Below are 26,973 nucleotides of genomic sequence, written 5' to 3'. Positions count from 1 at the left end.
GTTTCACTTTGTATTCACCTTCTCCTTTTTACCGTAATCTACTATACAATTTTATCCCGCCGATATATACTCAGTAATACGAAATACGTAATAATACGTAACCCACTTCCAAACCATAACCAAAAAAATTTTTTTTTCCGCTTTCAGCACTACCACCACTATAAAATCCACCGTTTCTAGTTCACAAACAGTTCCTTTCACCTATTAAACAACCATTTCGGCTAGTTCTAATAACTTTCGCTTTATTTCAATTTCCATTTTTTCACACACCATTGATCATTTTTAGCCGCTTCCCACAGGTTTTAACGTCATTATTTCTTCGTCAGACAATTGTTAGCCTCATTCTCATAATCTGCCACCACAAAGCCACTCCTTTTAATACATTTACACGTAGTTTTTTTCGCAATTTTCCCGAATTTCTCCACCCTTTAACGTGTTTTGGCGGCAACACAACCACCTAACCTTTATGCACATCGTTGTCTACCAACCCAAGTTCACCACTGGATCAACACAGCCCAGTTTTAACCAACACTTTTTCGCCTTTTTTCACAACAGATCTCCAGTTGCTTTCTAGTTCACCTTTATCTCTTCCCATATATACATTTTTTTCATTTTCATTTCAGCCTCATGTTACACTTTCTACCTTCTAATACCATGTCACCCTCACAACACCCCCACAACAACCCCATTAAGTTTTATTTCCATTCCCTCCGCAAACATGCCTTCGCCCTAGCCAGATTACGCTCCCATATTTTATTTTCTCAGGCTTGTCTGACATTTGGCATTACCCCCAAAGGCCTCACACTTAAAGTTCCCGTCTCTGGCTGTACCACTTCTTTCCATCAGTCCCTATACCAGTTCCAAACTGAACAATCCATTGCCCTCACCCACCTAATCCTTCGCCTACACATCACCTCAGCCAATGAACACACCCGTCAACTCCTATCCTTAATAAAAGTCCTCAATCTTTCCTCTCCCGCATCCATGCCGGCTGTTCAAAGCATCCATTTATATTTTCTCTTTTTTTCCTTCCCTCTTTCCTGACGAAGCAACCATTGGTTGCGAAAGCTAGAATTTTGTGTGTATGTATGTGTTTGTTTGTGTTTCTATCGACCTGCCAGCGCTTTCGTATGGTAAGTCACATCATCTTTGTTTTTATAAAGACTGAAGTGAAAAATGAAAATTTGTACAAAGGCTGGGCTTTGCACCCGGTCTCACGCTCACTAGGCCCATGCACTAACCATTACACCACCCTGGCACAGTGGCTTTGCACAACTGTACAAACTACCCAAGCATGCCTCCCTTCTCAATCCAAATTCTAACTCATGCCTTGGTCCACTCGGTATTCCCACCTAAACTGAAACAGCATTGCAGAAGTTCTTCAACTGTGTTGGAATAGCTACCTCAGCATCGAACAAAATGAGGGATCCTGCCCAAAACCCGGGCAAAGGTGCTTTAATCAAATGAAACTATATGGTCCCACTATTTGCACTGAGGAGTGTGTAGTTATGCTACACAATTGTGCCAGGGTGGCATATTGGTTAGTGCATCTGCCTGGTGGGCAGGAGACACGGGTTTGAATCCTGGCCTCGGTACAAATTTTCATTTGTCACTTCCATCTGCGTATATACATCACAATAAATTGTGGTCAGAGCCCACATCTGTGCCTGCACAAGTCTGGTTCTGAAATCTTACTATAATATAATCAAGCTGAAACCTTCCACAGTGTCCTGGTCTTCTCCACATATACAACTTTCTTTCATGATTCTTAAACTAAGCATCAGTGATAACTAAACTATGCTTTGTCCAAAATTCTACTAGGTGCCTTCCTCTTTCATTCCTTTCCCCCAGTCATATTCTCCTTCTATTTTTCCTTTTCCTCTTCTTCCTGCTACCAAATTCCAGTATCCATCACAATAAACTTCCTTCTCCCTGAAATATCTGAATAATTTCTTTCATATCATCATACGTTCTTTCAATTTCTTCATCATCTGTGGAACTAGCTGGCATAAGACTTTTACTACTGTGGTAGGTGTTGGCTTTGTCTCAAGACTGATGATGATAATGTGTTCACTATGCTGTTCACAGTAGCTTACCTGTATTCCTACAGGGTGTACATAAAATCCAGGAACACTTTCAATTACTTATTGCATAAGAAGCAAACACTGTACAGATATTACAAATATGTCATTTTAAAGAGAAACCCTGACCGTCACAGCATAGTTTGGTAATTTGCCAATAGCGCAAGTCACAAACGTGGCGTTTTCAGGTGTGGAGCGAGCTTTCTGTGTTGTGTGTTGGAGTTCCCCAATCACCAGATCTCACTCCTTGTGACTTTTTTCTGTGGGGTCACATTAAAGATCTGATGTATGTACCACCTCCACCATGTGATGTAGCAGAGCTTTTGGGAGAGAATACAGGAAGCGACTGCCACAGTTGACGATGCCATGCTGGGACAGGTATGACAACAATTTGATTACCATAATGATGTCTGTCAGGTCACTCACGGTTTGTATATTGAATGTTTGCAAAAAAAAAAAAAAAATCTGAGTTTCTCTTCAAAATGCAATACATATGATATCTGTACAATGTTTAGTTCTTGTGCAATAAATAACTGAAATTGTTCCCAGACTTTATGTACACACTGTATTTTCTTATTCATTATTAAACCCACCCTGCATTACCCCTATGTGACTTTGAATTTATGACCCTTTATTCACCTGACCAAAAGTCCTGTTCTTCCTGCCACCGAACTTCACTAATTCCTACATATATATATAACTTCAACCTACCCACTTCCATTTTTAAACTTTCTAACCTACCTGCCCGATTAAGGAATCTAACATTCCACTCTCTGATTCATAGAATACCAGTTTTGTTTCTCCTAATGACTACATCCTCCTGAGTAGTCCCCACCAGAGATCTGAAAAGGGGGGGGGGGGGGGGGGGCTATTTTACTCAAGTGGGTGTTAATCAATCGTTGAGCTGGATGCCCTCAGGAAAAATTACGGCTGCAGTTTCCCCTTGCTTTCAGCCATTCGCAGTACCAGCACAGCAAGGCCGTTTTGGTTAGTGTTACAAGGCCAGAACAGTAAATCATCCAGGCTGTTGCCCCTGCAACTAATGAAAAGGTTCCTGCCCCTCTTCAGGAAGCACCTGTTTGTCTGGACTCTCTACAGTTACTCCTCTGATGTGGTTGCACCTACAGTATCTTGGAGATACGCACCCCACCCCTTCTTGACAAAAGGGGATGGAGAGGACAGATATACATATCATCTCTGTAAATTTATCAAAATGAATTTTCTAAGATTAAACAGTGATTAACATGAGACATAAAATGAAATACAGGGTATCTGCTTTATTCTTACAACACATTAACCTGCGACAAAAATAAAATTATTCTACCATATTTCAAACACTGAGTGTTAATTCGGCCTGCACATGGGTAGAAATTGTTGTTCACAGAACTTTCATAAAAAGCAAACCACAATTCAAAAGCCAGACGTAATGCTGCACTTTGAATACTCACTTGCATTCCATAAGAAGTAAGTATTAGTTATAAACATCCACTGAAGATCATACACAGCAGAAGTGTACAAATAAAGGTGGAGAGAGACAGGGAAATTGCATGCACAAACACAGTTGACACAAGATGTTTCTGTGACATCTGATTCTGTTTGTGTTGCACCTACCTGTGGCAGTAGACCCAGACTGAAGGCGAGAGGCAGGAGCAGCAATGAATTCAACATCACCTCCCTCGCCATCAGTGCAAGCTGCCGTGCAGAAAATGTCACACCGTAGACAGTATGTGGTGTCGGATCAGAGTGGCCGGACTCTACAGAGAAGTGTGCAATTAGCACCAGGCTCGATAGCAGGCAGAAGTACACGGGTCGTGATAGGGCCACGATGCGGTTGAAGCTGCAAATGCAGGAAATACTGATAAGAAGAACTGGAATCTATAGTGTGTTTACAGTTATTTACAAATATCATAAAGACATATTTTTCTTTTGTGCTTGTAAAAATGAAATTAAGGTATAATACAAATATAAGCTGCACCTCAATATAGGTCACATCCTTGACCGTAAGGGGGTGATGGTGGGGGGGGAACTTCTTTATCACTCGCCCTAAACCTTAATTAAACATGGATTCTTAAAATTTTGATGAATTTCCATGTTGAACTTGACATATAGAAGTTTTTGACAAAACTGAAAGAGAAGTTTTCTTTGCACAAGTATTAATTTTTATAAGTAGCTGGTGCATTAGTCTGGTAACCCTGTGGTTAAGGCCATGCAGGCAACTGTGCAGATTGCTAATGAAAAATCAGAAGTTGCCATCAATAATACCACTGAATGTGACTATACATGTGGTTGCATTGGTTGCCTATATCCCACATGGTAACTGGAATGCCAACACAAAAAATGTGATAAAGTGTCAGTGGCATGTAGATACATCTGGCAGGATTATATGTAGGTGTACAACTGATAGAGTGTAAATAAAATAACACATTCACACACGAAACTGTATTCCTTAACTACAAAAAGAAAACTGACACAAAATAGTGTTTCTGTGTTTGCAAGTATCTAATGGAAAAGTTGGCCGAAGGATTTCTCAATAAGTTTAATCTCGTAAGATGGAAAGCAAGAATGTCTTTTTAACATCCACAACTCAGGAAAGCTGACCTCTGAATTTTAACAGGCATATATGGACCTTGTTCTGCTAACTGCATCAAGGAAAATAATTTATTCTTATTGGTAGATACAAAGAATGGTCAGTTATACACAAATTTCAATCACAGAATGCAGTCAGTTATCTTACATTGTGAACTTTATACCATCCCGTTGTACATAGTTTTCCAGCCAAGTAACACAAATGTTTATCAACAGTAAATATTTCATCACCAGAACTTATCAAAGAATGGGTAAGGGGGTATATGTTCACAGTGTTGCCTTCTAAATATTGTCTAAAGTGTATGTATATTCATATCTTTTCCAAGAAACAAATGTTAATGTTTTCAAATGTTTGGACAACACTTTACCTTTTACTTCATTTCCGAGCAGTTTACCATGTAAATTTTATTAAGAACATGTGTTATGAAGCTTTCTTCAGTCATTAATAAACTTTACCACTGCTAGTTCCTTAATTACAGCAAAGTGATGTGTTGATGTTCGGCCTCGTGTGAACAGGAAAGAAGAAGTGAAATGTGCCTTGTTTTTTTTTAAAAAAAAAAAAAAAAGAAAAAAAAACATTTACCAAAATATATAGGGGGAAAGCATAGTAAATCAACACCAGAAGAGGTACATTAGGTTTTAAACAACACTATTCTTAAACACAAATCTTATGTTTTGACCACTGCAGCACTTTGTTCCTTCACTTACATAAGGAGTTCTAAGATAAATGGAAAGTGCTCATATAGGACGCAGTAGCAGTGCAGCTGACCTCAAGAAATTATATTCTGGAACCAATAACATTAAGACAGCTTTCTTATAAAGAGTTAAAAGAAACATTCAAGACTCAGCGACCTACATACACAACTAAGTTTAAACAAATTACACTTTCAATACGTAATTTAAGGAGTAAAGGTAACAACTCAGTGAACTGTTGAGGTGCTGGGCAACTGACGGGCATATAAACAATGCCAGAATGTTGTCAGCTTTCATATGAAACCTTCTCCTGCGGACAGAGTAGAAGAAGGATTTATCGGAAAGCTAGCAATGTCCTAATTCTTGTTTAAACGCCTATCAAACTGCCGTGTTAATGTCTCCAATAGCAACAATGTCACTTAACACAGATCAGTGCTGATAGTTCAATGATTGTGTATGTGTGTGTGTGTGTGTGTGTGTGTGTGTGTGTGTGTGTGTGTGTGTTGTGTGTGCGGGGAGAGGGGGGGGGGGTGCGGGGGGGGGGGGGGGGGGGGGGGGGGGGGGGGGGCGGAGCGGTTGAAAAGTTCCTAGCCTGAGACAGTTATCGTAATGTCTCACACAAACATGACCACCTACTGTTATGGTGACCCGACCCTTTGTGGGCATGCAAGTCAAATTTTGCGGCTCCAGCTTCGTTACTTTTGCCCCTAGGATGTGTTGTATACTGTAGAGTAAGCAAAATGGCGAATATTGAGAGAATCAAGAAAAGTGCTGTGATTGAATATCTTCATTTGAAGGAAATGATGCCCATGGAAATTGTGGAGGACATGCGGAATAAATTTAACGACAGTGCTGCATCTGATACAACAGTGAAAAACTGGGTGTCCAACTTCAAACGTGGAAGAACGAGTGTGGAAGATGCACCAAGCAGCGGAAGGCCTGTCACTGTTACCACTGATAAAACAGTGATTGCAATTCACTATGTGATTTTGCAGGATCATCAAACAACATTGCAACACATTAAAACCACATTTGGAATCTCCCATGGACGTGCTCATGACGCTGTCATGGTTTTTTTGGGAATGCGGGAAGTATCATCTCAGTGGGTCCTGAAAGACTTGAATGCAGATCAGAGAAAGGAACATGTACTGTGATGTGAAGAAATCGTCCAGCAAATTGAATCAGATGAAGATGGATTTCTTGCAAGGTGTGTGACAATGGACGAAACGTGGGTTCACCACTTCTATCCTGAGACAAATTGAGTCACAACAATGGAAACATCCTTCAGCATCTACCCTCAAAAAGCTCCAAGTGCAAAAATCAGCCGGTAAGGTGGTGGCATCGGTCTTCTGGGATGCAGAAGGGGTAATTATGGTGGATTACTTGCAAAGGGGTGCAACTATCAATGCATCATACAACTGCACCCTCCTGCACCATTTGAGAGGAGAGAGAAAGAAAGAAACGTACAGAGTTCTTTTGCATCGGGACAGCACACCAGCACACAAAGCCCTCGCAACACCGGAAACTCTGCATGACTGCGGGTTTGAATTGTTACGTCATCTGCCATATTCTCCAGATTTCGCTCTATCAGACTTTTTTCTTTTTCCCAAACCTACTAAAATACCTCAAAGGGCAATGATAAAGCAGTTATTGATGCTGTGAACGCTCGGTTGGACTCAAAATAGAAGAACTTTTATTTGAATGGTTTGCAGAAGTTATCTCATCATGCTGCAAGTGTATTGGTGTACATGGGTATTATATTGAAAAATAAATTGGTATTATAAAATTTCTGTCATTCCATATTGGTCAGACTAGAAACTTTTCGACCCCCCTCGTACATGTCAAAGTATGATAAACAAAACACAGGTTAAAATAATAACCAACCCATGTGTTGGTGATGCTGCATCTGGCTGGACACTTTTCAACAAAGAATATTGGCACCCAGCAACTACAAAGCAGAAGACAAATGCGAAAATGTCCCTGTAGAAGCCGAGCTGCAGGACGCGTGCACCCAGGGCGGCCACAGCGACTGCCAGGCAGAAAGACAGCGTCGCCTCAGCAAGTGTCAAGTTCCGGTCCAGCAGCGCCACCAAGGCAAGACGGTCAAAGCGGACCTGCAAAATTTACACACAAATGTTAGGGGCCAGAAACTCATACTGTACCTCAGGCTCCCTGGCAGATTAAAAGTGTGTTCCAGAGTGGAACTTGAACCCAGACTCTAAGATTTTTCAATCAATGCACGTACTTAGTGAGCTATCCAAGCACGAATTACCCTCACTGCTTTATTTCTGCCAACACCACTCTCTTGTCTTCCAAACTTCACAGAAATTCTCCCGGACATGTGACTGGACTAGCACTCCTGCAGGAGAGGATATTTCAGAGAAATGACTTAGCCACATCCTAATAAGATATTTAGAATCTCTGTGGAGATTAGAATGCAGGAGCGAGGTACTGGCAGAATTAAAGCTGTGAGGGCTGGTTGTGAGTCGTGTTGGGATAGTTCATCCAATCGGACCATTGCCAATTAAAGGCAAGATCCGGGTTTTAGTTTCAATTTGGCACCGACTTTTAATCTGCCATCAATTTTCAAAGCACCACACAATCCACTTTAGAGGGAAGAATCCTTTATGTACTATTCCTGCCTGGGAGGCAGCAGTTAGACTTGATGCTATGAAGTCGTTTAGCATGTAACCTTACAAATCTGGGCAAGTGCCATGTTACAATTATACATCAAGTGTAAAACTGTCACTCTCAATTAGGCCATGTGTTGATTTGTCATAGAAAATCAAAATCAATTTGATCTTTTTATGTTTACAATACTTAGCAGAGCACATGTTTGCTTTGTTATTTAGTCTTTTGATACTTGAAACACTGTTGAAAATAAATAAAGAACAATATTAAACAAGTGTGACATCATCAATGTTCATCACTGACAAAGCAATGAATGTTTAAAGGCATAAGAATGTGCATGCAGAAGGGAAAAAATACTTGTGTTTGACTCCATTAGACTCAATGTGTAGTGTCACGAATACTGCAGTAAACACTGCCATCACTTTCTCTTAAAGCAGGTAAATGTTTCAGTTTTCATGTTAGTGGCTGTTCTTGGCAAAATTGAAACAGTGAAATGAAAGGAAAAAATTTAAGGTCTGTCTTTTCAACAGCATTTACTACATTTTCAATGTACTTTTGAAGTCGCAGCTTCAGTTACAAAAAAGTCCTTCATTCTAATGTAAACTTTTGAGAAATATGTATATGCAAATGTATCCAATTACTTTTGTATATGACATCACAATGAAGTAACTTCTGCACATTGTCTGTGTTACTATATCAAACTGTGTATGTTGACATAACAGTGTACACCTTCTGTCCATGTCTATTACTCCTTATTGGAGCACATCCCATGTTGCTCTCATTTTTGCTGAACGTTTGTCACCAAGGACAGCATACTTGTTTCTATTATTCAAATATTCATCAAGCTAATGACACATTTGTGAAAATACTCAATATGATTGTATTTTGGTTAGTATATGAGAATTTGGTACAGCGTTGAATGCGATGTCTAGCAATCTACCTGCTCACCAACATATACTGTTTGCAAGATATCATGTATAAGGAAAGGAATCTGTGTTTGTAGTCTTTCCTGAATCCATATTGATACTTCAAAATCATCATACTGTCTACACTTGAAATATGTTCTAGACTGCTACAACTGACAGATGTCAACTGGCATAGCTCTGTAATTATGTAAGAACAGAAGTCATTTCCAGTCACATGGAACTGTTGACTGCACAAGCAACTGTTGATATATGAACTGTGACAGGAGCTAATTACTTACTGTATTCAATGTAAAATCAAATGTACCATCAGGGCCTGTTGCCTTGATTGATTTAGTGCAGTCTTTATTTTTTTTCTTTAATTCAGGGTTGCTAATTTTAGTAAGTCTCATTTGTATGTCTGTGTGATAGTCAAACATTAGTACTGTAGTATCCTCTTGCATGAATACATTTTTAAACCTGGAATTTCATATTTCTGCTTTCTGTGTGCTGTCTTCAGTTTCAACAGATCGACGAGAGTGTGACTGGAAGTTTTGGGCAGGTCAACTGGACTTTACGTATGAACTAAATAACCTAACATTTTTTAACAGCTCTTTATGTACAAACATCTGCTTAGGTTTTACACACAGGCCTTCTTAAGGATGGACGAGATGCTATTAGTTTTTCTCTAGTAGTTTTCATGCACTCTCATTTGTAGTAGTCTATGTTTTTGCAATATTCATTGAATGTTGACACAATTAAGTGCAAAATGGTTGGAATGTGTCATTATGAAGACCCTCATAGATGCAAATATGAAAATATTTTCCAGTATGCCCAAACTATCTAGTGAACAGTAGTTTAACTATGATCTCTACTAAGAATCCCCAGTCATGCTGGAATCATCAGAACACACACACACACACACACACACGAAGAAATGCAAAATCTTGAGAAACTGTGCCCATTATTTTATCAGTGGCTACCTCTCAGGAAGTCCACTTGCAAAGAATCAGCCCCAAAGAATTAAATATCCCACACTACAGTAACTGAACACTTACCTTGATATTTAGGCAGCGAAAAAGCTTGAGCTTGTAGTATCTGCGCGGGCGCCTGATGTCCTCCGAGGTGAGGCCGGCAGTAACGTCGGCCAGCCTGAAGCGCCCCGTCGCGGCAGCGGCACGTGTCAGTGTCATCTCCGTGTCCGTCTCGCTGGAGGCAGCCTGGTGTGCAGCTCCGGCTCCGATCCCCGCTTGCTGCCCAGCGGAGCTCCCGGTGCTGCGGTGAGGTGGGGGCGGAGACCTCCGCACCAGGCGACATGTGTTGCCCCCAGGCTCCAGAAGGATGTGGAACGGCGACCGCTGCGAGGGAGGCATCACCTGTGTCAACAGTTTGTTTGAAATAGAACAAACTGTTCCTAGAACACACACACACACACACACACACACACACACACGCACACAAGCACACTGGTCAAAAAAATTTGGCACCTCCAGACATTGTATTAATATCATGTAACACTGCCTAGCTTAATAATCATCATCTCAAATCAGTGAGGAAGAGAATCCAGAAGTTCCTTTTGGTACACCAAAGCCCACTGAAGTCATTCCTTGATAGTTAGGTACTGCAAACACTGAATTTCTTAGGCATTGATTTCTATGTTTCACCATTCCAGACATTTTCCATGGGATTACGACAGGGTGATTCAAAGGGTAAGTTGAGGTGCGACGGGATTCCTAGTTTTCATTAAGCCAAGAATGTGTGTGTGTGTAACTGTGTCAACAAGGGTATTGACACCTAAGAAGACTGAAGCATCAACTGATTATTCATCATGAAGAGGCATAAGAAAGATCAAGCCCAGGTCACTGACAAAGATGAAATAAACATTCTGGTTCATATTCACAGTAAGCTGAATTAGTGGGCTGAAGTTACTGTACAAAACTCATCCTCATAATATCACAGACCCATCTCTGACCTGTACTGCACCCAACACAACCTGCAAGTTAAGAGGAGGAGGTACCTTCTATCTCCACCATGTTAAATGGACTGCCTTCAATGCATTTTTTCTCAAAAGTATTAATAGTAGAACACTGAAATTTTTTTCACGTTCATTTACGGTATTTGCTAACAAACTGACATTTTTTAGACTATTGTATTAAAACTGTGATTCTAAAAAAAGTTTTAGCAATGACCCATCTGTCAGGCAAATTATTAAAATTATATAAGGTCACAGGTTCCTTTATAACAGAGCCAGAAATCTAAAAAAAAATGTTGCTTCATGCATGTGTACTAAGACAACTGACTGTTAGAATTTCAGCACTCTGGGATTAATGGTTTCAGAGAAAAGGTACATTAGCTAGAAAGAACAAAAGTTATGGGAAATTGAGTTTAAAGATTTATCACCCTTACAGTGTCTTTAATACGGGCTGCTATACACTGATCATTTAAATTCACAGTTTCCTCCACTGATTTGCAACTAGCTTGCAAAAATAATTGTATTTCTGAAATTTTATGAAAAGGAAAGTTGCTAGTCACCACATAGTGGAAACGCTGAATCGCAGATAGGCACAACAAAAAGACTGTCACAAATTAAGCGTTTGGGCGTTAAGGCCTTTTGTCAACAATAGACGCACGCACACACACACACACACACACACACACACACACACACGACTCTGCAGTCTCATGCAACTGAATGAGACTGCGGTCATGTGTGAGTGTTGCGTTTGTATTTGCGTGCGCGTGCATGTTCTGTGATTCAGTATCCCCGCTAATGCTGAGCAGCAACTTTCCTTTTCATAATACTGTTACATTCCATCCTGGATTTTCCATTGTCTGATTTCTGAAATTTTGTAGTACAGCCTGGTGAGTTCATAATGACATACGAAGTTTTCCCTGCTGGCAACATCTTTCCAATCGTACCCACACCATACACAAACCTAATATTGTTTTCATTACATTCACTATCATCTATTTAAAAAAAAAAAAAAAAAAAAAAAAAAAAAAAAAAAAAAAAAAAGAGCTTCGTTATTACTGTAGGAAACAACTGAATGCAAAGCAACATACAGGGTCACTAATAGGTGAAAGTGCAAAGCAACAGGAAAAAATGTCCCTATACTTATGAATTCAGAGAAGACAAGTCACAGTGGAAAAAGTGGGAGCGTCTCACTCTGCAAGCTGCCATTTAAACTGACATTTAGGACCTTTAAGTAAGGATTTGTTATAAAATACTTTCATATTTGGAAAATACATACTTCATAATCATCAGTAAAAAGAAATTTCATATTTTCACCATTTCCAAGGTACATTCTGCCCTCGAGTCTTCAGTGCACTTGACACCTTGCACTGTGTGGAAAGAGGCAAAATCACTACTCCTCAGGCCGCACTACATGTCTCCAGTCAGCTAATGTCCAACTTCTTTCTTGTTCAGCCCACTGAAGACATGCAGCTCCCTATGTTGTTGTAAGTAAATGGCCTTTTGTGAAGCACCAGACTCAAAATATTCATTGCATGAAGCCCTCTTCACAATATTCAGTCAGAAACCAGTTGAGACGGATCTGAATTCAATTATAGGTACAATTTGTGTTAGATTCAAAACCAGTTGTCATCGACAAGACATGACACTTGTCTCTAGTTCCTGTCACTTTGGATCTTTATAAAGCCACTGTCCTTACGCCACCTTGCGCAGCTGCGAGTGGCACGTCATGACTTGTAGGCACATTGGACAGTTTGTTTGTGTGTGTGTGTGTGTGTGTGTGTGTGTGTGTGTGTGTGTGTGGTTTGAGGTTTTCAGGCGCTAAACAGCATGGTCATCAGTGCCCAAATGCATAGAAACAGGAACACATGCGGTGAAGGGACGAAGACGGACAGCGAACAAGGAGAATGACTAAAAGACACAGACCTGATGCAGTTCCAAATCCTCACATACAGAGGCAAAACAAGAGGAGAAGAAACAAACTAAAAAAGGAAAGGAAACACAAGGAAAAGAGAACAGAAATCAAAGTGAAACAAGTAGGTAATCGTGACTGGTGGACCTCTTACCTAAAACCTGGGTGAGCCAGTCACCCCGTAGCACATTAAAATCCTCTCCCTAAAATCCGAGGCAACAAATTGGACAGGACACAAAACTGTAAGTTAGTGTACTACATTCTACCACTATTACTCACTGTCTCCAGTATGTACAGCCCGTGACCATGGTACGGCAGCAGGGGGGCGGCAACTCCTGCCTTCACCCGCCCGCCACTGCCGCCGCCCGACGTCGCCGACACAGTCGACGAGTTGCTGGGGCTCTCCTCCCCGACTTCTGCCGCCGCAGCTGCCGCTGCCACAGCTATGGGCATCACGCCGTGGTTTGCCGTGCCAGCCCCGCGCTCGTGAAACGTGTACGACATCCAGTTTCCGTGCTCGTCGCGAAAGCAGTGGACCGCACCTTCCGTCGTGTCGTCGTGCGAAGTCGCGATGTGCGTGCCGGCTCCCCCCGAAATGGCCGACGCCAGCGCCTCCATGGGGGTGTAAGTCGACGGTGGACAGGAACTGTTATTCCCACCCGGCGGGGAAGTGGCCACAGGTGTGGACGAGGTCGCGAGTGGCGGATCGCGCACGACTCCGGGTCTCGACCTGTGACGACAGTCGTCGATCGCGTAAAAAAATATCGACTGCATCTGGAGTGATCCCAGTTGCCTAGCCATTATCCACACAACCTCTTGGCAACTTCTGAAACTGACTTTTTACATTGCAGAAAGCCACGATCTTAAATGTGCTTAGCAGACAGTGTAACAAACACATTCTGAAGCAAAATTCTTTAATTTTATTCTTCAACCTTGTGTCATACCACTGGTAATGTAACTACCAGTAGTTTTTAATTCTTATGAAGTCACCATCGGATGATCTACTTAAAGCAGTAGTAAAATACTAAGAAAATAAATTACAAACTCAATTCAATTTCTGTACATTTTAATGCAATACATGGTAACTTGTCAAAGTAGAAGTGAACAGTGTATACATACCTGCACCCTGATCTCTGACACTAATGTTGCAGATATGTTTACCCTGTACACGCCTATCGTAGCCTGTTCACTTGTACTTGCACAGGTTACTGGGTAATGCATTAGAGTGCATAGAAATTAGTTCGAGTTTAGTACACCACACCATTTCAAATTAAAAGTTAAAATACATAATTTTCCTACATAAAGCAAATAGAAAATTGACACACAGCAAAGCTACCATTACGAAGCAGCTAACATAGAAAAATAAATATAGCTGTTCAATTTCCGCACACAGCACAAAAGAAACACTGCAAAATTGATATCAGCATAAATAAACGTTTGAATCTTGTAGCCCAGTATTCAAACTCATACGCTTCCACTTTACGCTAGTTTAACTCCTATCAACTCCTAAATGCTTCTTCCATACTGTGAGCTGCTGTCTTTACTACTTTCAATATTTGTATTCCATATTTGTATTCAACCCAGGATTTTCCATTTCTGTATTAAAATGCTAACTACCACTAGTTGTGCCCTGAAATGTGGAATATCCTACCACTATCCTTCCCACCCCTCCCACAGTGATATTCTGCCACTCACCAAATCTACACAATATCCTTGTCCATTCCTAATCCACCCCATCTCCCAAATCCTTGCCTTGTGGCCAATATCTCTGTAATAGAGCTAGATTCAAGACCTATCCCATACCACCACCACCACCACCACCACCACCACCACTTACTCCATTCCAGTTACAAGCAACATCTATTCCATCAAAGACAGGGCTACCTGTGAAGTCAGTCATATGATCTACAAGTTAAGCTGCAACTACCGTGCTGTATTCTACATGGGCAAGACAACCAGCAAGCTGTCTGTCCATATGAATGGGCACCGATAAACCGTGGCCGAGAGACAGCTGGGCCATCCAGTTGCCGAGCATGCTGCCCAAACAACGTTTTTCGTATCAATGACTGCTTCACGGCCTGCATAATGTGGATCCTTCCAACCAACTGCAGTTTTACTCTATTGTGCATGTGGGAACTCTCCCTGCAATTTCCGTAATCCCTCTCCAGTCAAAAACATTCTCACCCAGCTATCCCCTTCTCTGCTCCCACTCCAGAACTTCACAGCTTTGTATTCCACCAGTACACCCACTGTCTTTTTTCCCCATTCATTTCTCTCCTCTCCAACTTCCACCCCCCCCCCCCCCCAATCCCGACAGCACTTAGCTGCCCTAGCCTGTCGTCATCACTCCCTGCATGCTCCCAAAAGCAGCACTTCACCCACCCTCCCCCACATCTACCCTGCTACCCATTCCCCTCCCCGACCCAGCCTCCTCGTCATCCCCACCACCCAGACTGCTTCTTCCATTATTCGCAGTTGCTCATAGGGCAGCCTTAAGCCTTAGTGCCCAGAGACAGTGGTCATGTGTGTGTGGGATGTGCTTGTGTGTGTGTGTGTGTGTGTGTGTGGGTGGGTGGATGGGTGTGTGGGTGTGTGTGTTGTCTATTTAGAAGAAGACCTTTTGGCTGAAAGCTTGCATGTTTAGCAGTCTCTTTGTTGTGCCTCTCAGTGATTCAACGTCTCCTCTATATGCTGAGTAGCAGTCTATTCTTTTCACAATATTATCATTATTCCATACTGGATTTTTCTTTTGTGTAAGAATTGTACATCCATTGGTTTACATTTCTTTTCTCCTTAAAGCTTTTAACACCATTTTTTTCTCTGATGCCTGTTATGCGTCTCTGTGAAGTGACCAACACCAATCTCCCATCACAATTACATCTACAAACACATTACAAAAATAGTCTATGAAGTGTACAGCAGAGGGTACTTATCATTGTACCACATGTTAAGAGTTTCTTCCTGTTCTACTCACTTAAGGAGATCAGAGAGGGTGATTCCTTATTTGCCTCTATGCATGCCATAATTAGTGTAATTGTGTCTTTGAGGTCCCTCTGGGAGCAATACATAGAGGGTTGTAGTAAATTCTTCACTTCATATGGGTTCTTAAAACTTTGTTAAGTACGCTATCACAGGATAACAAACTTTTACGTTCCAGCGTCTGCCAATTCATGTTCTCATCTAATTTTAACAAAACATTTTTGTGGCTCTTATTTGTACACGTTCAATATAACCCATTATTCTTATCTGTTAAGGGTCCCACACATTTGAGCAGTATTTTAAGACGGGTATTCTAGTGGTTCTAATACCGACTTCCCATTACCAAAAACAACGCAGGTGACTGTCAAAAAAGTGTACGTTGAGGCTCATCAAACAACTTAAAGTATTGAACTTTCCCATCATGACAGCTGAAACAGAAATATATAGTGTGGGTCCTTTTTGTTACCTAAGAACTCAGTAATGACCTCCTTGAATGATAGACAAATCTTCCTCTCATTTCGGGGCTGTCAAGAGCAATCACAAATGGTGCAGCCCGACTAAGCAGTCGCCGACCAAACCCACTTACAAATTAACTGTGTAATGATGTTGTGACATATGATACTGCACATCGTGTGGGTTTTCTCGTGCCCACAAATGCTCACTGTGGAGATTAAATACAGTGTCATTAGTAACTATGGCATCATCAGAGAACAACACGTAAGCTGAGAACTGCATATTTTGTTGCAGAAACAAATGTGCAAAATGCACTCAAGGATTGTTACCAGGGTGCAATAACAGCACCCTCTGGAGATGAAAGGCATGTAACAACTCTGTGTTCAAAACACACTGGACACTGCTACAAGACATTCCTACATCCAAGGCAACAGCTCATATGCTGATGCTCAGATCACTCTCAGCAGCACCTAACACACTTTCTTTCCCACCACCAAATGTACCGACTGTGGCCTCCCTCATTAGCTACAGCATTTCGTAATGACTCGTATTTGTCCGAATTTCAATGAAGACTTGCAAACAAACTGTAGTATGGCTGATGTCTGTCTGGAAAGCATACTGAAAATGTATGCAGCCGCTCAACAACTTCATTCAGCTATTCCATAAATTAAGTGCACGTCTCCAAGCTCTCTATTATATACAATTCCACGCTCCTCGCATGCTTGATCGCTCAAATGAGGAAATCCTCATGTTCCTTCCAGTACTCTCTGGTACAGCACCACCTAGTGGCGTATGATGATGTTGCAGCTATGGGCTGTTATGCAACTCTCGATCCTTACGATGTGCCCTACCTACCCTAAAAGTCGGCTGCAAAGTTTCTGGAACACCCTGTATATTAATTAAATTATAAACTGAAATGGCATATGAAATGCATAAAATTAAAATTTCTAAAAACATGTATGTTTAAAATATCTGAGTGTTCATTGTAAAACAAGTGTGTGAGATACAGCTTTTCTGTTATCATATTAGGTTTCAGCACACTAAATACCAAAATAGTTTACAAAAGTGAATTACAGAGCTGAACTGAAAATGTGTACCACAAGCCTGGTGGCCCTTCCATGAATGAAACGTTCCTTGTGAATGTAGAAGAAGATGGGAGTGGCTACAGGAATCTATAATCATATATGTGTAAACGAGATACTCGACAGCTAACATACGAACACACACAGTTTGGCTCAATTGGCCTGTGTAACTTTCTTCAATTTAAAAGCACTGTCAGGCACCTGTGAGCTCGATTTCCCCGCCTGATGCGTCGGTGGCGTGACCGAACAGGAGGTCCGCTCGGTGTGTTGGCACTGAAACCCAAGCTTTCCAAATCGCCCATTATTTCACGTCGAGCAGCGAGGAAAGCGGCAACCCATGGGACTGGTGTCAGCACCTGAAGAAAAATTGTCACCAGCCACTGATACGAGATCCACAACAATGGGAAAACTAATGGCTAACATTTGCCTCTAAAATATACTATCATTCAAAGAAGCTAATATTAGTGCCACGAACAAAGTATCAGCAAATCAGGCTCCTGTCTATCCAGCATCTTCAGCAGTGGTCAAAAGTCAAAATTATAATATAAAAGAAGTGGGAAGGTACAGAATGCAACAGGAACAGTGAGCCAATTTAAACATTACATTCAAACATGAAGAATTAGAAGTAGGTATTGTAACTTAATGTAGATTGTATTAAAGAACACTTTAAACCATTCATTACGTCTACGTTTACCGTATTTATTCGAATCTAAGCCGCACTCGAATCTAAGCCGCACTCGAATCTAAGCCGCACCTGAAAAATGAGACTCAAAATCCAGGAAAAATAATTTTCCCGAATCTAAGCCGCACCTGGAATTTGAGACTCGAAATTCAAGACGAGAGAAAAGTCTTAGACCGCACCTCCAAATCGAAACAAAGTTGGTGCATTGTAACATAAGACACAATTTAGGTCAAATGGATGAAGACACAGCTACAGTAGTTTGGTTCAAGTCGTAAGATTAACAATTAAGATTTACAAAGTAGCCACTGATATGTATCAGGTGCTCCGTCCATATTTATATGGGTACCCTTCCTTTTTCACGTGCTTCGTCTGATTTGAATCGATTGCTTATTGTGCTTTGATCTGATAAGTGCTTTTCTCTTGTTATAGGTGTTTATGTCACTCTAAGCTGAAACTGCATTATTGTACTGTGTCACACGTTGTCTGTCACATTCTGATAATGAGTGTTTACGGCCTGTAGCCGCTCACGGTATGGCTCGCTTTTGTGCACGCTACCGCCGCTTACAATAACAAAAAGGAGAGGAATTGTCTCATAAACGAAACAAAGGCAAGAGACTGCTATTTGTTGTTACTTACACTGCTGCTTTCTTTGATAATGATCAACAAGAACCAAATAATATACTGCGTATGATAGAAGATGTTCTGAACGAGAGTTTAGTGAAAATTTTTCTCCGTTTCAAAATCTTTGCAGACGCCTCTTTAGTACATTACATTCTGCACAGAAATTAGAGTCATCTTAGATTTAAAAATCTAGTCAGTTGCTGTGCTTCATTTCTGACTATCACTATTCAGCATAAGAATAATACAAATATAAACACGACATGATATGTATATTCTTCAGTGTTTGCTGTTGTCTCACTCTAGTTTCGTAGTTTATTAGGCAGACAGGATTTAAATGAGATAGCAGCAAACACGAAAGAATATATGGCATTATGTTTACAGTCTTCTACCTTTTCTTTTAAGTTATTTTCTGACGCAGAGGTTTTGGTGCCAGTATTTATCTTTGTGCCTGCAAAGCATGTCTGTATAGCGCTCATATATTCGACGGCAGAAGTTAGTTGTGGTGGCACCTACCAACACTTTTCAGAACTTCCGCTTCCTTTGCACTCGATTCTAAACCTGAAAAAAAGCGACCCTTAGATTCGAGTAAATACGGTACATCTATACTCTGCAAAAGGCACGTTCCATTGTACCACTTATTAGGGTTTCTTCCTGTTTCATTCACATATGGAGCGTAGGATGACTGGTTGTTTGAATCCCTCCGTGCATGCTGTAATCTTTCTAATCTCATCTCCACAATCCTTATGTGGATGATATGTAGGGGCTCTAGTATATTCCTAGAGTCACCATTTAAAGCCCATTCTTACAACTCTGTTAGTAGACTTTCTTGGGACAGTTCACATTTATCTTCAAGAATCTGCCAGTTCAGTTCTTTCAACATCAGTGACACACTCCTATGGACCAAACAAACCTGTGACCATTTGTGCTGCTCTTCTCTGTATACCTTTAATATCCCGTGTTAGTATATTTGGTATGGGTTTCACACACTTGAGCAATATTCTAGAACTGGTCACACGAGTTATTTGTAAGCAATCTCCTTTGAAGACTTTATAAACATCTGTGTCACACATTCCATTAAAAATGGAATTTGTTGACATTCACAGCTAAACCACCCACTCCATTATTTTGTTTTTATATGCATTTATTTAGCATTTTTGACTTATACCACAGAAACATGGACAAGTAGAAGAGTTATAAAAGCAGAGAAAAGGCCAGCAGAATGAAGTTCTTGAGGACTAAGGACTAAGATTAGACTAGATAAATACAACCCAAGACTGGGTTGATATGGACACACGAGAAGAATGAGAGAGAACGAAGATCTCACCAGTGTCCTACCTCATATGGAAACAGAGAGATGGCCAGTAATAATTATCTCCATATGGCGTATTTTGGGTTCCTTCAGTCACACATCTCATCTGGCCTTCTCAGGTGTGGACACCTCATATCAGCAACATTTTAAAAGTCCAAAAAAAAAAGTTGTCCATATATTATGCAAGGCTGGTCTTAAAGAGTACTGCCGCCCTCTTTTTACCAGGCTTAAGCTAGTAACAGTTGTGAACCTGTCCATCCATGAGTCTGCACTCCTTGTCTTCTAGTAAGTGTTTGCTTTGATGACACTGCAAAATGGCTTGATAGTAACATACAGCCATTAAAAATGGAATTTGTTGACATTCACAGCTAAACCACCCACTCCATTATTTTGTTTTTATATGCATTTATTTAGCAGATTTTTTACGTGCTGGTCCTACAACATTACAGAACAGGTAACAAGTGAACAACCAAGTAGTTGGATAAATCTACTACAAAGCCGATGTACCCCAAATATTAAAAAGACACACACACACACACACACACACACACACACACACACACAGAGAGAGAGAGAGAGAGAGAGAGAGAGAGAGAGAATCGGTAATAGTTAAATTGCACATCTCATAGTTTATGTTTAATATTCATACACAATGTGCACCAAAAGACCTGTCAGAGACTTGTCAATTGTACAATATAAGCTTTTTGATTTCACCTTGCAGTTTATGTTCTTATAATGAAAAATTCATTACATGTGCTGCAAACAAACACATCAGGCTATACAACACAACCTTTATTTTGCATTCACACTCATTGGCTTCCCCAGCTAACAATCAAATTATCATCTTGTGATCTAACCTAAGACATTGAGTTATGTTACAAATAAGTCTAGCCCTACAATCAAGATCTCAACAGGTTAACTAACACACTGAAGCCCAGTTGTCCCTTGTAAAATTTAGTTTAACACCTTCATTATCTTCTGTTGTGTCATAAACCAATATAACAGCATCAGAAGAAAAGGGCAATACAACGTACTGAAAGAGTTTGATGGCACCTTTTTTATTTTATTCAGCCTCAGCAGTATGTAATAAGATGGGTAATATGATTCTTAATAGGTTGAGTTGAGCATTAGTCAAGTCGCACAATGGCTTGATCTATCCGGTACAACTAGAGTAGCATGTTTCTCTGTCAAACAAAGCAATTAAGTCTCTGTTAAGCATTTGGTATAAACACTGCAGTCCTTCTAACATAAAAGAAACTTCTCAAAATATGTAGGGCTCTGCTAAGGGATAGATACTTCAAACTGGGAAAATGGTTAGAAACTACTGGCCAGACTAACATTAGCAGTGTGAGACATTACTGGCTTAACAATCAACTAAAGGTCCTTATTTTTGCAACCCCTCAATTATCTCACGCACGGTAGTAATAGTCAGTTTCCAGGAATTTAATGGAAAATGCATATAGCTGAAACTGAATTGAAGTTACAGGCAAATGTACTTAGTTGCCCTTAATCATCTTACTTCCCCAATATTTTTTGGTGACTTTATGTAGCCAACTCACCTATCCAGCTGACTTTGGATTCAAATCTAAACTGACCTAAAAACTATTTTAAACCAGCATCTGGGTGATAAAAGGGACAAATGAACAGTTTTATTAACACTTTTAAGTGTTGAATGTTGTTGCTTCACACTCGCCGCAGAGATAGTTATTTGGCACCTGTGGAACATAAGCACCTCTTGCTCTCCTTTTAGTTTCTCTCTTCCTCATCTTTCTCTACAACGTGACTGTGAGATTTTACATTCTAAATTACAACACATTTAAAAATCACAATATCAACAAACTGATAACCATAAAATTAACTGTATTTTTCCTGAAAGTTTATCAGTACCTGAGGTGCTGCAGCTATTAACCTCATGACTAAATACTGAATTGTGGCCTGTAACAACAAACTACATCATAACCCCGCTTTTACGTTCCCGGAATTGACGTTTTCCCACCATTTATGACATTTTTTATCGGTCCCATCAAATTTCCTATGCCCACAATGTTAATTTGCACATGTTTTGCATAACTTATTTATAATTTTCCCGTAATTAATGCATTATGAAAAAATGCTTGTGAAGAAAAAATGATGCTGGCCGTCCAGTAGTGTTTACAAATATTATGTGGTTAAGTTTCTTGACACCAGGGCACTCTACTCAGCAGATTTTAACCAGTAAACATGTAGAAGTTGGAGCAATTTGTGCCATAACTCCCGCCACTGCCGAGCTCTATCTGGTTTGGTGGCTGATGGGAGTAACTAGGTTCGTTCGAATGAAGATATCGTGACCAATCACAACCGTTTCCAAACTGTCTCTACTGCACAGAAGCAGTTTCGCGATTGTTGTGATCATCGTGACATCTCTGTCGAACCATATTTAGCGTGTTTCGGCGTATGGCCACTTGAAGCACTAGTTGACACCATCATTCACTTTGCATTGCTCAAATGTTTTTAGTTTAAACACAGCACCAGTTACGTAATTTATTCATGCTGAGCAAAACATGTTTTGAGAATTTATTCTCGTTGTCAAGTGCAGTATTTACATATGTATTTTTTGTGATGTTACACAAACAAACAATGTAAGTGACAGTTTGTGTGCGTGCGTGTGTGTGTGTGTGTGTGTGTGTGGTTTTCTACACAACTAACAAGGCCCAGTACCTGATAACCCCCAGTACCTGATAACCGCAAAAAGACGACTACAGTGCAAGAGATGCAAAATAACACATATTCAAACACCATACAAAATACTTATTTACATATTTGCACTTGACAACGAGAAAAAAAATTTCGAAAGGCTTCATGCTAAGCTCGAAAAAATACGTTAACTAGTGCAGTATTTCATTATTTACATAACAAATTACAGCTTTCAAAAACATCGATTATGACATTCCCACTTCCCAGACAGTTATTAGTTCCAGTTACGGCAGTGGTTTTAGTTAGATAATAAACCTTCATTACATAATAAATTAGTTCCTGACAAGCCTTTTCATGCCTGTTATGTACGTATATCATACGTGAAGTGCAAGGGTGCCTCCTGTATGTAAATTTTATAGCTTAAAACATTATTTCCAACATTTTACATTTTCCGCATTTTACACAATTTTTTGGAAGTCCCGTGAAAAGTGTAAAAGCAGGATTTCACTGTATCCCTTTGCACCTGCTTCCCTCCTCCCACCTTCCCTCTCCCTCCCTCCCACCCTCTTTCTCCCTCAACACGTGCACACACACACACACACACACACACACACACACACACACAGTTTTTCTCTCACACAACAGTTTTTCTTCTCTATTGCCAAAATGCTTTCAGACAAGAGTTACATATTCCACAAACATTTTGCTTTTGAATAAAACACAAAACTGTTTACTAATGTTACAGAGTATCATATGGCAACTATGTAGGGTCTGTTCAAAGAATTCCGAAACTTTGTGCACTTTTTTTTTAAATGCTTGCTTTTTATTTATTGTGCATGGTCTCCTTCAGAATGCCCTCCTCCACAAATGATAAATTGCCCCCAATGTCATTTCCACTTCCAGAAGCAGTCTTTGTACACTTTTTGCTGGATCATACGAGGCGTTGTCTGTGAATTTTCTTCTATCTTGCCTATCATTGCAAATCTTAGTCCTTTCAACTGGATTTTTAACTTTGGAAATAAAAATAAGTCTACACGGCACCGGTCTGGAGAGTACGGAGGATGAGGCAAAACACTGATTTCATTTTTTGTGCAATAGTCATGCACCAACAGGGATAATATGCGGGTGCATTACACGATGCTATAGCCATGAATTGTCTCGCCACATTTCAGGCCATTTCCTTCACACATTTTCTCATAGGCATCACAAGACGTCCTGACAGTAGCATCGATTAACAGTTTGTCCCCGTGGCACAAATTCATGATGAACTAATCCTTCAAAGTCAATGAAAATGATCAGCATGTATTTGACATCTGACCTTACCTGAGAAACTTTTTCTGTCTTTGAGAACCTTTCCCAACCTATTGTGAAGAAAGGACCTTGGTCTCAATATCATAACTGTAGACCCAGGTCTCATCACCACTTGTGAGTTTCTTAAAGAACATCTTGTCCTCATTTGCACAATCCAAAAGATCTTTACAGATTGTGAAGTGAAGGTATTTCCCATCTTGCCTCATGAGCCGTGGAACAAACCTGGTGGCAACACAATGCATTCTAAGATGCTGTGCCAGGATTTTATGAAACGATCCAACTGAGATGTTACCTTCTTCTGAAATCTCTCTGACAGTCAGTCTTTGATTGGCACACACAATTTCATTGATGTTCCTGACACGAGTGTCATCAGTAGAATTTGAAAGACATCCTGAATGAGGGTCAGCTTTAACTTCCGTCTGGCCATTTTAAAACCACGTCAACCATTTGTAACACTGAGTACAGCTTAAGCACTCTTCATCGTAGGCTTCCGGTATCATTCGGTGTGTCTCTGTAAAGGTTTTCTCGAGCCTGCAGCTGCTATAACCCTGCCATCTCCAAATTTCCAAACTGTGTGACACAATGTTCTACTCAATACAGCACTGAACAATAACTGAAATACATACAACACTGAACTTCCAGCAGTTATACATTAAATACAGGCATACGTAGGGATGTCAACTGCATTTTGCTCCAACACACCACTGGCACAAAATTACGAATGTTCCAAAATTTTTTGAACAGACCTCATATTCCAGTTTAAAACAACAAAACATCATAAATAATACTGATTTGAGCTATCAGAAATGTATTACGAGGTAAAGAGAAAGTCTGACTCCCACACTCTCCTCTAAGTTTCATCAATATCAAGCTATGGATTTTCATTGCCTTTTATGTGTGTGAACGCCTATGTAGAATTCACAATTATAAATGCCTGCTGGAGACTTTGCTCAATAATCCTACATATTTTACACATATAACAACATGATTTATAACATTTATTCAACACGCAACCAAAACAGCACCATATATTGAAGAAATTATAGAACAAAAACTTTTTCTCTTTTTACGTATTTCTCTTTGCATCCATAGCAACAGCAGCAACAAATGTTCATTCCGCAAAATTATAAAAGGATGATATAATTACTATTCCACATTAACACAATAATTAATAAACAGTCAAATGTGTAATGCAAAGCTTGTATTACTTATATAAATAGTAGCAAAGAAGTCAGAGATAGCTTTCAGCTTGCAGTAATTACACTTTATCACATTTCATCAGTACAGTTCACAGAGAAATCTACGTATGTAAAATCATTCTTTTATAAAGAGTTTCTTTATACTATTACATATGAAGGAAGTGATTACGTAAGCTAGAATCTGAATCTGGTCATTTTCTTTTTCTGACACTCATGTGTACACAGAAGCACGCACGCACGCGCGCGCAGCGCGCGCGCGCGCGCGCGCGCACGCACGCGCGCGCGCGCGCGCGCGCGCGCACACACACACACACACACACACACACACACACACAGAGTATAAGCAAGCATAAGTTAAGAAGAAATTTGCCTGGTCACATGCTTTGTCCTACCATCTACTTCAAGGAAACAGCTTCTACTGATAAAGATTTCAGGTAGCAACATTTATCAGTCTTCCTTATGTGTTTGTCTGTAACTCTGTGTTTCATCTATTCAAAGAGTTCTGTTCATTATAATCTATACTCCACGGACTTGCCATTGTCACAATAAGCTAACAAAGACTCAGGTCGAGCTCACCTCATCGTCCCCTGCACGAGACCGGTGAGGTGGTGGCATCAGTCTCAGCTGGGAACCCTGCGAGGAAGTCCGCCGCGCTCGGGGCACCTCAGGTCGACTGGCATCCCCAGCACCCACTTCGCCCGAGTCCTTCCGCTGCAGAGGAGGAGCTCCGTCAGAAGACTTCACTCTGTAGGAACTGCCATTTATTTTCTCATCCGGGCTCTCTCTTTCAGCTGATGCACCTGCAAATATTGCCAACTGTTAAACACGACCAAATCGAACTAATGCATACAGTTGATGGACTTAGAAATTTAAAAACAGGCAAGAACAGATACACGTTATATAATAACCACATGTACAATCTGAGAAGATACACGAGGAGCTTATGAAGACCGTATGCAGCAAGTGACATTTTGTACATCAATAAGTCAAAGGTGGTTGATTTAATGAGGATTTTATGTTTAACTTTTATTCCACTGGATCCTCGCATCTATACTACCCGACTGTTGAACACCTCTTTACAATTAAAGAAACTTTGATTGGCAAAAAAATATAAATATCTAAATCTTGAACCATCAAATGTTAAAAAAACAAAAACAATACACATACAAAACTTAATAATGAACAGCGTGTCTATGGTGACCCATAAAAATGAACCACTGCAGAATTCACCTGGAATGATGATACTGCTTGAAGGATGGAAATAAATCACTTGAAGATGGCTTCAGAACCAAAATTGCCATAGTGTCCAAAAGGAAATACATAGCAAAAGTCAAATAGCACAAGCATTATTATGTACAAAATTCTACATAGCCATGACGCCTTACAATAGGAAAATCGCAACCCAGATTTATTTGGAGAAACACAACAAACCAAAATAATTATCACTGGATCACATAGAGAGTCACTATAACACAATCGAGCAGATCTATTTATTCACTAACAGCTTTTGTTTTCCTACTTTCCCATTCATTCAATGAGCTACAATTTCCTCCAGACAATGAAATGGCCCTAAAATGTTACATCAAAAGTCTTTTGTTTGACACTAGTAGCTCTCAACTTTGTAGAGAGCTGAACTAATTTTTTTTAGTTTTAGCAGCACTGAGAAAAGATGTGCTCACAATGGAGCCGTGAGTAAACAGCAGTCCTCCAATTAATTTTACCAAGTTGTGGATATGTCTCTGCAATGCTTCACACCAAATCTTCACATTATTACAATTTCATTCCTATACGTAATAGAATTCTTTCAGTATAGTGAAATTTTTCTAACCAGGAAACTAAACTTGTGATTGGCACAGCCACATCTGTCTCTCGTGCGAACTTTCATCC

At 40.3% G+C, this 26,973-nt stretch overlaps 1 protein-coding gene across 1 annotated transcript in view; it reads right to left on the bottom strand.

Moving 5' to 3' along the window:
• The window catches only part of LOC126424585 (pecanex-like protein 1), a 273,094-nt gene that overhangs the window by 117,474 nt on the left and 128,647 nt on the right, over positions 1-26,973 (bottom strand). The window contains exons 13-18 of the mRNA XM_050087327.1: positions 25,663-25,886; positions 17,493-17,647; positions 13,057-13,507; positions 9,952-10,269; positions 7,245-7,474; positions 3,693-3,918 (exon numbers count right to left, since the gene is read on the bottom strand). Coding sequence (XP_049943284.1) covers positions 3,693-3,918; positions 7,245-7,474; positions 9,952-10,269; positions 13,057-13,507; positions 17,493-17,647; positions 25,663-25,886 — 1,604 coding nt within the window. The remainder of the gene's footprint in view (positions 1-3,692; positions 3,919-7,244; positions 7,475-9,951; positions 10,270-13,056; positions 13,508-17,492; positions 17,648-25,662; positions 25,887-26,973) is intronic.

The sequence above is a fragment of the Schistocerca serialis genome, chromosome 10 (genome assembly GCF_023864345.2).
Source record: "Schistocerca serialis cubense isolate TAMUIC-IGC-003099 chromosome 10, iqSchSeri2.2, whole genome shotgun sequence".
Classification (NCBI taxonomy): domain Eukaryota; kingdom Metazoa; phylum Arthropoda; class Insecta; order Orthoptera; family Acrididae; genus Schistocerca; species Schistocerca serialis.
Note: the sequence above shows the minus strand (reverse complement) of the source record. Positions and strands in the feature narration are given on the sequence as shown.